A 13403-nucleotide genomic window follows, 5' to 3' on the forward strand; every position below is an offset into this window, starting at 1 on the left:
TTTACATGCACAGTCACTCCCACAAATAGCCACTCATGAAGTGACCATTAGGTGAGACACATACCAACAGAGCACAAAAATCCTGTCTTGTCCTGGCCCAGTGCTAACCAGCTGACCAAGTCAGAGGGCGTAAGTTTGACCCTTGCTCCTTCAACCCCTTCCCTCTACTCTTGCCCCACCCTGGGCCTCCTCACCACTCACCTCCCCCCATTCCCTGAGGAGAGTATTCAGTTGGATGGATGGCTCCAGACAGGGGGCTTAGGGGCTGGAATGTTTCTCTGGCACTGCAGGACTTGAATCCCCCAGAGCACTCGAGCACAACTCAATCACTCCTCATTAATCACTGTCAAGGCTGCCCCGGCCCCAACACAGTACTAAGACCGCCCCCCTTTCTTCTGCGATCTCTCCCACTCTCACCCCCTGCGTCTCAATGTACATATGAAATTCTTTTTTCAAAATGCATCCATAATGCAACGGATTTTGATGCCTTTAACAAAGTTATTTAAAAAAAATGGTTTAGAATGCTTAATTTACCGCTGTCTTCTCCATTGTACTCGACACAGTTTTCAAACATCAGCTTCACGTCGGAAACAAACTCCTCCTTAGCGACATACTCCCCGTTATTGAGCTTTCTCTCAATTGTGGATAGGTCCATAGGAGTCTGAAATGATTAGAACGACAATAAAAATAAAGCAATTAAAATTATGAATCAATAAACTTTATATATGCATTAATGCACAAACCAGACTGATACAAACATGAAGCCAATGTCACACATTTGTAAAAAGAACAACAGTATTCTGTACCTGGATGATCTCATGATAATTGGGAGCATAGGAGTCGTCAACGGGCTCCAAGAAAGGCCAAGAATCTTTATGGGCTTTCAGGGCTTCAAGCACTGAAGAACAGAGTAGAACAGACATTCATCCGAGTGACTGTAAATTTACATCGACATGTTTTAAACCCAGCAACTGGATTTAGTATGGAAAGGGAAGATGTAAGAATTTTGGAAATAATGTCACAGACCCCGACATTGGTTCTAAAAACAAAAATAAATATCAACCAACGGTATCACTAAACTCATATGCACGATCTGATATCCTCGTGTTGGTGTTGTTCCCAGATCATCATACTAAATGTTGTTTTAGTATGCAAATACTTTTGCGACTTCGGGGAAAACCGGCGTAAAACAAAAAACTGTACTTAAGCTGCGTGAAACCGCCTCTGTCCGCCGATCAACTGACCCTGACCCTAACCGTAACCCTTTAATAAACAGTAAGCAGAATTGATATTGTCCTTGCAACATTGGAATTTCATAAATGCACGAATGGCTTGGCGCGCAAAAGAATAACGTCACAACAATGTGATTGGTCACTTGCAATGTTGAACCTGGAACAACATTTTCATGATGGTCTGGGAACAACAACACGAGGATATCAGATCATCCAAACTCTTATACAGTTTGTGGCTTATTCCTGCTTGTTTGCCATTACAATGGTGTGTTATGACGAGGAGTAAAAAGCATGAAACATGTAAGGCGAACCACAATTAATACCTTAAAACTGCCAGCATTTGAAGTGGATAACATTAATTATTGTGTAGCAGTGTTGTTTTTCTGTTGAGGATATGCTGCTGGTAAATCTAAGGCCCTGGTATTCATACAAAGACTAAAACTGCTCAGGTACAGTTAAGGAGCACAGCTCAATCCCCGCAGGCATCACCTCAAATCCACTGATAAAGCTCCAGCGTCAGACACCAAAGAGATTTTGCGTCTTTGCCTGATGGGTCAGAGCCAGTCTCTTTACACAAAGACCAGCTGTTACTTGTGTGTTGCTTTGAGTAACAGTTCCACTTCATTGTCAACTAAGGAAAAGAAACCGCTGGTCTTACTTTCTGCAATAGCTGTTCTTCTTTTTACATACTTTCTATAAGCAGCCAACTTCTGCTTCCCGTTTACACTACCACACATCTGCCCAGATGACGTGAATTGTCATGTGACAGGTACATACATGTAAACATAGCAACAGGTAATAATTCTGCAGGCATACCTTTATAAAGAGCAGTGTAGTCATCATCAATTTCATAGCTGAAATGTTGAACATACGGCATGTTAGACGGGCTAAAATAACAGCAATCATGAGTCGCTAAAGCAGATAGTGAATCTGAAACTAAATGTGAACAACTTCCTACAATTCTTTATTCTTGCGTGTTCTCTGGACGGGAGAGGATGGCTCCAGATTCAGGAGTTCAGGTGGTAGATCTTTTCCTTGAGACAGCAGCCAGGCCTTTTCTTCTCGCATCTTACGCCTTTTTGCACGCTCTAACGGAAAATCGTGAACACAGGGGGCAATTAAAATCACAAATAATGAAAAACGCCGGTCTCAGGGTGCAGGTAAACAATGTTTGATTGCTTATTCAGACCCTACAGTTACAGTATAAATTGATGTCTATTGAGACTCTCGGGAGCATTGATGAAAACCAGGCCTCAGATGTGACACGCAGCAGCAGCAGCTCAGATAAGTGAAGGAGAACGATTCATCGGCCATCTTTTCTTAGGCCAAGTTGATCAAAAGAGCAGAACAGAGCACAGAGAGTACATATGCATAACCGCTTTATCTTTCAACATGAAAGGCACAGAGGCCTGGCAGCCCCCCTGCCGTTTGGATTAAAGATGTTTGAAGGAGGATTCCACATATGCAATACACAGAGTGTAGGGCCAGGTCCTGCTGTTCATCTATAATACAATAATGAGGCTCGTCTACTGAAGCACAATCAGCAGTTCATTAACCCTTGACAGATGACATCAGAGAAGAAGAGGAGTGATCCTGTGATTAAAGGCCCTGAGCATTCCCTTTCACAGTGTCTGTGTACTATACATAAATCTCAAGGCTTCAAATGCTGCTATGCTACTGCAGATTTTTCAGCTGGTGAGAGCCAAAGCACGGCAAAGAAGATGTGAAAGCCTGTGTGGGGAGTGCCCTTCATGATACATTCTGCCCTTGACAGAGCCGCCTACCTGCTGCTGATACATGACTGATGAGAGAATGTAACTTACTGCTGCTTCTTAATTTCTTACAACTTTCTGCATATACTAAAATTCTTAGAAAGAGATTTTTCAAACTTCTTTTAAACACAAACAACATCTTGGCAGTGTGCTACTTGTGTTCCATCTATATCGGTAACCATCTTACCCTCCACAGCTTTGATCTTCTCTAGCTTCTCTCTCTGTCGTTCTTCCTGCAGAAGCCTTTCCTCTTCTCGTCTCTGCTCGGCCAGCAGGACCTGCCTGTCCAGCTCTTCATCTTTTTTCTTCTCCTCCTCCTCCTCCATTCCGGCCTTGAGATTGTCCTGGATGCACACACCCACAAAGTCTATTAGTCTACTCTTCTCTCACACCAGGAAAGCTAGATGTATAGAAAACTACACGTTTCTGTACATAAAAGGCAGAAACAATCAGGCCCTAAACCAACATATACAGCAGAGAGAATAAATGTACACAGTGCGTGTGCAGACATGTACTGTGCTGGAATGTCTTGCACTAAAAACCAGATAAGTGGATGACATGCCCGTTGTATTGCTAAATAAATCGGCACAGCTTATTCTGACATTGTTAGGTGTTTAACACTACCTAAAAAGCATAGCACAGACAAACACTCACCCTCTCCTCGTGTTTTATGTGATTTTGAGAGAACCGCTGGGAAACGCGAACTGGGTTTGGGTCCAGCAGCTTCTGCTTCTGCTCACGCTCCTGAAATAAAAGACATGTAGTTTGGTTCTGCTCCTCATGCCTCTCATGACACACAGGGACTCGTGAACTGGAAACTGTTGTGTCTGTAATGCTTTCTCGTCCACAAATGCAACTTTCTTTTCACATACGGTTTGTGTAATTCATTTTGTCTAAAGCCAACACACTGACAGACACTCTGGTGTTGCGGTGCAGCAGTGACTATAGCAAAGTCATTGATTTATTTCTCCCATCCCCCAAGTGACTCTCTCACCTTTGCTCCCTACTCTTCCATCTCTGCTTGGGAAGAAAATTAACATATTTGCACCAAAAAATAAATCCCAACCTGTGTGATATTATTGTTAGCTTGTGGTAGTGTACAATCTGGCAACTTTTGAGCAGGGAACTTGATCCAAAATATACAGTACAGAGCGTGGAGGGTTAATGAGCGCTGACGTGTCAGAGAACCAGTTAGAGCAAACAGAAAAGGAAGGAAACACCAGCCAACAGAGCGCCAAGTGGTTTCTGAAATCCTGTCTATATCAGGGACTGTCCCCTGCAGCTTATGTCAGAGTACATCCAGGATGTAGGACTATTAAGGGTTGCCACCCTGGCACAGGTAACACCTTGCTAAATAACAAGTAGAAAGTCCTAAATATGCATTTGCCGCTATATAAACAAAGTCAGACTGTCTGTGCGTGCAGGTAGGGAAGCAAACAAATGAGGAAGGAGCCCACTGCGGAGAAGATTAAAATGAAAAAATACTGTTAAAGGAGACAGATGTTTACAACCTAACGTGCTTTCTAAAACTAGATAATGTTTTCAAACACCATCTTTTCATAAAAAATGAAAATAAGATCATGTCTGCCGTTGTCTCAAGCGGTCCATCGTGACACGTACCTATCAACGGGCAACAGTCCACTTTAGACATGCTCTTACTGGAAAAGATTCACCTGATGTGAGCAAGGTAGCAGCGCAAGCCCACGTGGTCACTATGAATCAATGGGACAATTAGCTGTGGAACCATCACATGGGCGCAATCAGAAAGCACACCGACTCTGTATCAGGGAGCTGGCAGGCTACAGACGTCTTACACCCAATCACACTGAACAATTGGGTTCTCACATTTGCCTCTGCCTGGTAATGTGTAGAAAAGTTCAGGGCGGCAGTCCACATGTGCTCATGAGCCCCCACGCCACCTCTGTCTCACCTCAGTGGGAAACACTGACATCTCCCCAGGCTTCACAATTCCTCCCCGTATTACCGCAAGTCCATCATCCGACACGCACACACATGATCGAGTGCCTCTGGTGTCACCACTTAGAGAGGTCGACAGAATCCTGCAGCACAGCAAAGCTGTCACTCAAGAGTCTCCATTCTGCCCCAAGGTGAGCTCCTGCCAGCTGTCAGTGCCCCGTGAAATGGCTGATGACAGCAGACTGAGACATGTGGAAGATTTGGGAGAATATACACACTATCTGACACTCATGTGAACACCGAGATATTTATAGCCACACATCAGGCACTAACACATACTTTGAGAGAGAGCAAGACAAGCAATCCTACAAAATGGCCATGCAAAACAGATGCAGGCTGCAAACTACATGTACGTACTACATGCAGCCTTGTAGAAGCTGTATATCACACAGACACTTTCCCCTTTGCTATTATTTCAAAGTGCAAACAAGTATTTACAAAAATATTTCATTTCATAGCACAGACTACCAAACAGAAAAAGTATACATGTACTATTTCTGAAAAGCTTTCATTTCTGGTTGTCTAATATAAATTTGGTCTATGCAGTAAATCAAGCACAGAATCTATACACCATCACAGTGGCAGTGTAATTAATATAATTACCAAGCACAGCATCCTAATGTGATCTCCTGCTGTGTGATCTATATTATAAATAAGAAGCTCACTATGGGAATGTGCATTCCTTTAATTGAATCTGTTATTTGAGCAAATTTAAATGAATCAGTTTTCACCCCATACTGTGATCGCATTTGGCAGAGAGCCATCTCTTCAAGTCCAGAGTGCGGCGGCGCAGAGGAAACACCAACAAGCCAAAAACCCCTCATCCAGCTCTACTTATATTATGTAGTGAAGCTATAGACAGACTTTGAATGCCATAGAAATGTGCGCACAAGTAGAACAGCAGAGGGTGTGACTGATGAACGACTCAACCAAATTCACTCATTCATAACCATTTGCAATTACTGAGTGACCTCTCGGCTGACATTAACCTGCCTTCAGGATTCTTGACTTCAATGCTGATGACGGCAGAAAAAGGATCGTTCCTATAGCAACAGCCACGGCTGGTTATACATCACTGGAGTAGACAGCATCCACTGATCTTTATGCAATCAGGTGGGATCAAAACAGGAACCTAGGTTTGCTCGACTAGCTGTAGCTGTCAGTGACTCAAATTAATTCCTTTGCAAAGTAAAGAAAGCAGTGCTGGCTTAGACATGCTGGAGCAGAGTGTGCACATCATCCCCCATTAAAGCACTCAACACCAATTATACCTTAACCGACATATGACCAATCCCAAAAAGCTGACTAGGGACCAGCTTTCCTTGACTCCACCTATTGTGTAGCACAGTCGAGAGGTCCTACAAACAACTGTTGTAAGACAACCAGAAGATAAAAGCAGCTGAACTGAGATGAAGGAATATCAGTAATCTTAAAACCCGAGATTAGATTAAGGAAACAGGAAGAAAGAAAAGACGACAGCAGTCAAGTGTACATCAATAAAATTCAATTTGCATATTCAAATGTCATCACTGTCACATTTGGGATGTCTCATTTAGCTGTTTATGAGCTGGTATTTCATCAAAATCGCCCTGGCGCTTGCGACTTGTCACACAAACGAGGACAAATTAAAGTCTGTGTATAATCGCTTTCATATTAACGAATCTACAGCCTATCAAAAACAGAGGATGCATAGAAGGCGTTGTATACTGGTGTAATGGAGACTGATGGTGGTGTCTCTGGTGTCTGACCTTGTGCTCAATCATGTTGCTGATCTCAGGCAGGAAGTTTTGGCTAATGACACGGTAGAGGTGGCGATCCTGTGGGGAGGTTTTGTCCTTGATGCTTTCTGCCAGACTGAGCCACTGCTCCTCTGTATCACACACCAGCGACCAAGCGCCTCGCTTACGGCCTGCACAGGAAAGAAAGGAAAAACAACGTCGGACCACTGATTCTAGGGAAAAATGCAAACACAAAGGGAAAAAAAAAATGTCAGGATATAAAGCACAAAGTTTCTTTACCTGTGGTTGGGGGAAGATCTTCCAATTCGTGTTCCGTCTTCACCTCTGGCACATCACTTTCCACCTCACTGTAAGAAATATAAAGCCATGAAGTCCCTACAAAAAATGGCATGCTTAAAAGTAACTCTGGTATAAGAGCTGATCCTCCACAACTACTTTTTGGAATTAATTAAAATTCCTCGCTACACACATGGTGAGAATATGGTTAGAGAGAGTGTGCTCAAGAAATACTCCATTAATCATTTATTACATTTTGGGTCCAGCAGTAGGATAAAGGTCAAGTCAACAACTGACTGAGAGCAAAGGACATGAAGACCCAGATCATCAAAACCTGGGCGAGTATCGTTTTCACACGGGAAACAGACCAGCTCATCTGCACAGCACATGCCCAAATCTAAACGTCTGTGTCTCTGCCCTGTTAGTACTGACAGCAAAGTTTGTCTTGTTTTTTTTACCTTGGTGAATCTTCCAGCTTTCTCTTCTTTGGTGGTCTTCCACGTTTCTTTTTCTCTGGTAATGTTAGTTCTGTTGTTTCATCACTGGGAAAAAAATATATATATAGCAGGTTAAAAGGTTAAAAGTACAGCTTAGGTAGGAATAAAAGACAAGTAAATTAACCCTTAAGAGGACTCTAAGTGGTAAAATTTTATTTCAACTGAACACTTCAACATTCAGCTAAGTGCAGATGATTCATTCGTGGTTGACAGAAAAAGCATTACCTGCGTTTTCCTACTTTCTTTGTCACTGGCTCTTCTTTGTACATGCGAGTGCCGTAAAAGTACCAGTAGAGGGCTCCATTTCCATCCTGCCCCAGGGGTTCCACCCTCAGGCTGTCTGCATCCAGGCCCTGGAGGTGGCGGGGGTGGGGATATAACATTTCTTAAATAATATGCAGTGTGTCATCAGAGGGTGATGTCATTTTAGCTCTTTGATCGTACAGAGGCGTGAATCATGTGCTGACAATAAGTACTTTCGATATCTGGTTAAGAAGGTTCATGAATTATAGCAGTTTACTGTTTAAAAATTAGAAACCGATTGACAGTACAGGGGTAAAGCCTCAGATTATGATAACTCCACCTTAGTTTATGGCAGTAAATATACTTTTAAAGAACAGTAAAACTAAGATCTTGCACTCTTAGGCCAAAGTAAAACGAGGCAGCTGCTCAGTGACAAATATATCTGACTATGCTTTAAAGCTGAACAGCTGGGTGAACGAAATCATTCATCATGTTGTCAAAAAAGCAAACTTTAACAGTACACATGTACACAACTCGGCAGCATTAATGGAGCATGGAACCTTTTATGTGCAATTACTGACTCAATACTGAGTGAATGTTTAACTCTATAATAAATTGTGAATACATTATTATGATCACATGTATTCTTTTAGTCACCTTAAGCAGGTCAAAGACATCAGCAGCATCCAGACGGTAGTCACACAGCCGGTGCAGCAGTTCCACCTGAGTGCGAGGGGGTAAGCTCTCAAAGGGCCCCTCTCGAAGTGGGTTGGGTTTCCCCTCTTCCAGCTCCCAGCGGTAGCTGATGATGTCGTCCAGGTAACTGCTAAATGCCTGGGGGCTAAACAGAGCAGCCTTACTCATCTCTGCCGTATTGATTTTTAGATGTCACTCTACTGGGTTAGCTACACCTCGAGTAAATTTGTCCTTTTACGCATCTTAATCATGAAAGATTATTAAATCAGAATTAAGCACTAGCTGCATGTCAAAAATAACAATCCAACACAGGGCTTCACTTTTGTACTGAGATTTCTATGGATGGCTAGATTCAACCAATTCAGTTGCAAATCTTGGCACTGTAAACCCAACGCAGCATGCTTCAGTACAAACTAGCATCGCTTTCTAGGAAACAGGCAAGGTTCACACTATCATACAGGCTGGAAAAAGAGAGGAGGTGGGGCTGGTTTAAAAAAGAAGAAGAAAAGGACTAGTTTCTTTGAAGGGGAGTTGTGTTGTATCTATGAGTGAAAACTGGTAAATAAATGTTGGTTCCGGTTCAGGTCTAGCCGATTAATCTGTACCGTTCAGTTCCAGCTCACATGAACAGAACAAGAGCTTGGGGCAAGGGTGAGCATCTATGGAACAGCACAGAGAAAGAGGGAGAGAAAAAAAAATGGCTTATCTTGAAAGAGCAGCGTGCACTTTTCACACAGCTGCAGGCTCGCCCCTCCTCACTACTACCCCATCTCTCTCTCCTCCTTTCTGTCCTTCGTTTTCTCCGACATCCTCCCTCCCTTCTTTCCCCCGCTCCGGCAGAGCGTTTAACGCGTGCGGATGAAAAGGGCAGCTCTGTGAAAGGCCAGGGCTGAGCAGCCACCCCCAGGATGCCAGAGCCTGTCCAGTCCAATAAAGCAGGCTGTCCTCTTGTTACCGGCTGCCTGGCTGGAAAAACTGGATCACTCCTGCTCTGTGCTTATCACTGTACTGTACCACTATGCTACTCTATAACGATGGGTTAGATTAACAGGCGTATCGAAGGGGAAGCCCCATGGGAGGTAGAAAACATTTGCGGATTTGAATAACAGCCTCTGCTTCGCGTTCACTTTCTCCCACCACTTGATAGAAAAGTTTCTGTGGCTATGCCGTTTTCGGATCCCCGCGGTAGTAAATGTGATGTCACCATACCACCTATCACTACTTTCAGCGCTCCTTATGGTGACTAAGTTCTGACTCCTCAGTGAGTTATTGCGCTCGTGACTCAGACTTCCTATGAAGCTTCCTGGGTAGTATGACTAATTTGAAGAAGATGGAAAGACAAGTTTTATCTTGACACATTTAAGTAAAAATGCTAATTCTTTTCCATTGTGCCTCTGCTTCATTTAAAAAAAACAAAACACTAAATTTGAATTCCAACTTCCACCACTACTTAAACCTACAGTCACAGCTACGAAGTAAATTTCCCACGCCACTTGGTGCAGTTTTAAGCAGCAGGAAGATGTGAATGTTCCTGCTTATATTCACCTATTTATTATCTTTCAGAACAAATGTAACTAAAAATATTAAACATACTATAAGAAAGCCAAACATCAGCCATCTACACACTGCCTCATTTAACACGTTCAATTATGTAAAAGTAGCTAAAGTTGGACATGGTCCTACACTCAAGACTCCCTGATTAGGAGAGTAAAACTGGGCTTAAAATTAAATGTTAATGTTCTTACCCTCATTGTTTAGAAAACTGTAATAAGTTTTGCTTTATTTCTAAAATGTGAAAAGATTTAAGGGGACCTCCTTACTGTACTGGACAGTGATCTCAGCGCTGAAATGTGCACACCTCTATCTGCAACAAGTCAACTTGTTGCATTTTTATTATGTCCAAATAAACTTTGGTTCAACCCCGGGGTTCTATCATGAATCAAAACTTTCTGTCGTCCCCTTCAGACACATGTTTCTTGCCAAAAGTGACCTATGTCCCGATGCCAGCAGTGTTACGCACCCCACGTCTGAAAACGGCTTATGTGTTATAGGTGGTGTTACACAAGCAGACCTGGTGTGACCTGGCAGCGTTTGCTATACGCCAGGTTCTTTTTCTTTCTTTACTTACGTGATGTCAGTGCGCTGGTAGCATCCCTGCAAGAGACAGGCAACGAGATCCCCAAGGAAATCCAAGTCCTGTTCTGACAGGGCTTTCTCCAGCTCCTGGACACAGAGGACACGGTCAATCAACATGTGAAGAAACTACAAGCACTTAACAAGCGATAACTGTGCAAACATGCCGATTTGCACAATAATGGAAGCAGAGAAATGCGCAAAAAAAAAAAAAAAAAAAAAGGCAAAAAAAAAAAAAAAAAAAAAAGGCAAAAGTATTGTGACTGGGAAATAAACAGGTGGCTTTCTGTGTGTTTACACTGTTGGCCACTATAAAGGAAGTGGTATGTGATCAAAATGGAGAAACTGCTGGGATGAGTGTAAGGTAAGCTGGCAGATTTCGGTGGGAGGTGTAACAGCTAGAGCTCGCATCCTGTCTCATTAAGGCGTCTTGGTTTGCTGGTGCTTGTTGGGCTGTAGCTGAGGTTCAAGTTCAGTCATGACCCCTCTCCTGCCTGGCATTGTGTTATAGTCATTTAGGTTTTATGAAGCGGCAATAACCGGCAGAGCAAAATCTCAAAGATCTGAAAGCACCAAGAAAGGACGGCAGGCAGCAGAGACCGAGAGCTACAACACAGACATGCCCCTTCTTCTCCTCTGCTGATCAACCAAGACACTGGACACCACACAGCTTCCCAGCATGCACAGCTCTCCTTGATCACACCCAAGGACTCTGAAGTTGAGCCAGAGGGAAGAGAAGGAAATGCAAATGAACAGTGTTCCATCAACCTAGTGTCCGTTTCATTTAAAAGCACCCTCCCGCAGGATACAGAGCAAACTCTTCAAAGCTCATACAGACGGCTCGCAGCTAGCCACTCCCACCCCTAATAACCATTGCTTTCACACCAACAACTTCTGTTGTTGGTGTCACTCTTGCCCCTCTTTCACAAGTACTTCTGCACCTGTAGTACTTGTGAAAGTCCTATAAATGCCGATCGGTTCTCTCAGATTTAACCAGGGAAAAGAAATGACGCATCAATTACTTAAGGTCCTTAAAGGTCAGTGTACACACCTCTTTGCTGTGGAAATGACAGAAGCCGGTACACAACAAGTTGGCTCAATGAAAAAACAAAAAGAAGAGAGCCAAAAACAACAAGGTTGTGAAAGAAGTTGAAAAACAGGATAAGATCAACGTTTCTGCTCGAGGTTAGGAACGTAAAGAGCATGAAGGAAAAACGAAAGAAAAAATGCAAACCAGGAGGGCGAGTTTCATAAGAGCGGATAAGAATCACGTCTCATGATTGAGAAGAACAGCTCATTATGTTTACAAGCGCACTGAGGCTATTTTAAAAGCCTGAAGATTGACATGGTCACAGTGACCACAGTCAGACTGTAATGGATTTTAGGTGTACGGCTTAAACTGTAGGCTTTACGAGTGTGTGACTGCCAGGAGCAAATCAACGTCTATTTTAAGTTCTGAAGTAGCCAGACATGTAAGATTTACCGACCACAACTTTTGCCTTGTTGTGGTTAAAAACGAGGCACAATTTCTTGTCAAGGCCAGTGCATACCAATAATTGGGTGATCGTTACCAACCGTTTTAAATACTACAGAATTGCATTTGTATTTCTACAGCATTTTTGACAAGTTTAATAAATCTCCAGGTTCTGCAGCACATGCTACAAGACCAGGAGTAACAGTGATAGACAAACTCACAGTAATGTAAGCAAGACTGCATTTAAGGACATTTTGCCACTTTGCTTCGAGTCATGAAAATCTGGTTGGAATACCTTCCTAAACGGCAGTACTGTGTACTGTATATCAAGTATAGATCAGGTAGACCGAGGTTTAACAATAGAGACTCCTTAAAGTTCTTAACATGTGCTCAGGCTAGCTCACTCGTCATGGGGTGGTCACATATGCAGAAGAGCTCTTTCGTAGCCGCGAGCTAACTCTGGATACAAAGACACATGTGGGCGTTTGTAAGTGCATGTGCATAGGACGCAGTGAGATCCTGTGTCACGCTCTTCCACTTCCAGGTCCCCTGTCAGGCAGCCTCTGGGCCAAAGTGAGCACATCCATCAGAGACAAACTGCACTTTGATCACACTTTGAAAAAAGCCGGGGCCAAAGCTGGGGAAAGAGTTCAGAGTTGAGTACAGAACAGCAAGTGGAGGGCTCGCTGCAGCCCACTGGATGAACAACTCTTCCCTAACTTTGAAGTGCCACACAGTCTGTCAGATGGCAAAGGGAGGGGAAATTACTGGGGTCTATTTGCTCTCTCTTCTCTCACCCATCCATTGGCCAATCCCTCTGTGGCCTGTTGCTAACAAACAGTTAGCACGATAAAGGACTGCAAGGGACACCGCTGCAGCTGGAAGCGTCCTGTGGGAACCTTTTGCCTCGATAAGCACATGCACACACGCAACGCAGCACCCAAACTCACTCACTGCACTGACACTACAGACAAAAAACACACCAATGACAATTCATTCAAACGTGTACTTTGACTGCCTAACATTAATGATCAATGCGGCCGAACGATAAAAAAGCTGAATAATTGATAAGATATAATTTGGCTATAATTTGCATAAATCAAGGTGAGCTGTCAGATTTATTGGCAAGATACTGCTGTGAAAAACCGGCTATTCATTTCAGATACTGGGACAAAGATTGGAGGGTGAGTCAAGGTTTAGTCAAAAGGTGTGTGTCATCACTTCACTCCCTCTGTAGGCCTGGCTTGCAATCAGCAATTCGCCCTGAAGGTATTTGCCACTTCTTTCACCAGACGCCCCTGCTGTTTCTCTCTCTGCTCCTCTCACTGGCTTAACCTCTTATTCCTCTCTTTCACACCATTTTC

The 13403-nt window shown here is 43.3% G+C and overlaps 1 protein-coding gene across 1 annotated transcript in view; it reads right to left on the bottom strand.

Annotated features, from left to right (window-relative positions):
- LOC102307554 (cat eye syndrome critical region protein 2) overlaps window positions 1–13403 on the bottom strand; it is a 32688-nt gene that overhangs the window by 7426 nt on the left and 11859 nt on the right. Inside the window, exons 2-13 of the mRNA XM_005930383.3 lie at window positions 10561–10655; window positions 8394–8577; window positions 7719–7846; window positions 7455–7538; window positions 7000–7067; window positions 6730–6890; window positions 3659–3748; window positions 3192–3348; window positions 2191–2320; window positions 2049–2086; window positions 807–898; window positions 535–661 (exon numbers count right to left, since the gene is read on the bottom strand). Of these exons, the coding sequence (XP_005930445.1) occupies window positions 535–661; window positions 807–898; window positions 2049–2086; window positions 2191–2320; window positions 3192–3348; window positions 3659–3748; window positions 6730–6890; window positions 7000–7067; window positions 7455–7538; window positions 7719–7846; window positions 8394–8577; window positions 10561–10655 (1354 nt within the window). The remainder of the gene's footprint in view (window positions 1–534; window positions 662–806; window positions 899–2048; window positions 2087–2190; window positions 2321–3191; window positions 3349–3658; window positions 3749–6729; window positions 6891–6999; window positions 7068–7454; window positions 7539–7718; window positions 7847–8393; window positions 8578–10560; window positions 10656–13403) is intronic.

Source organism: Haplochromis burtoni, unplaced genomic scaffold (assembly GCF_018398535.1).
Source record: "Haplochromis burtoni strain Fernald_Lab_line unplaced genomic scaffold, NCSU_Asbu1 Contig_127, whole genome shotgun sequence".
Lineage (NCBI taxonomy): Eukaryota > Metazoa > Chordata > Actinopteri > Cichliformes > Cichlidae > Haplochromis > Haplochromis burtoni.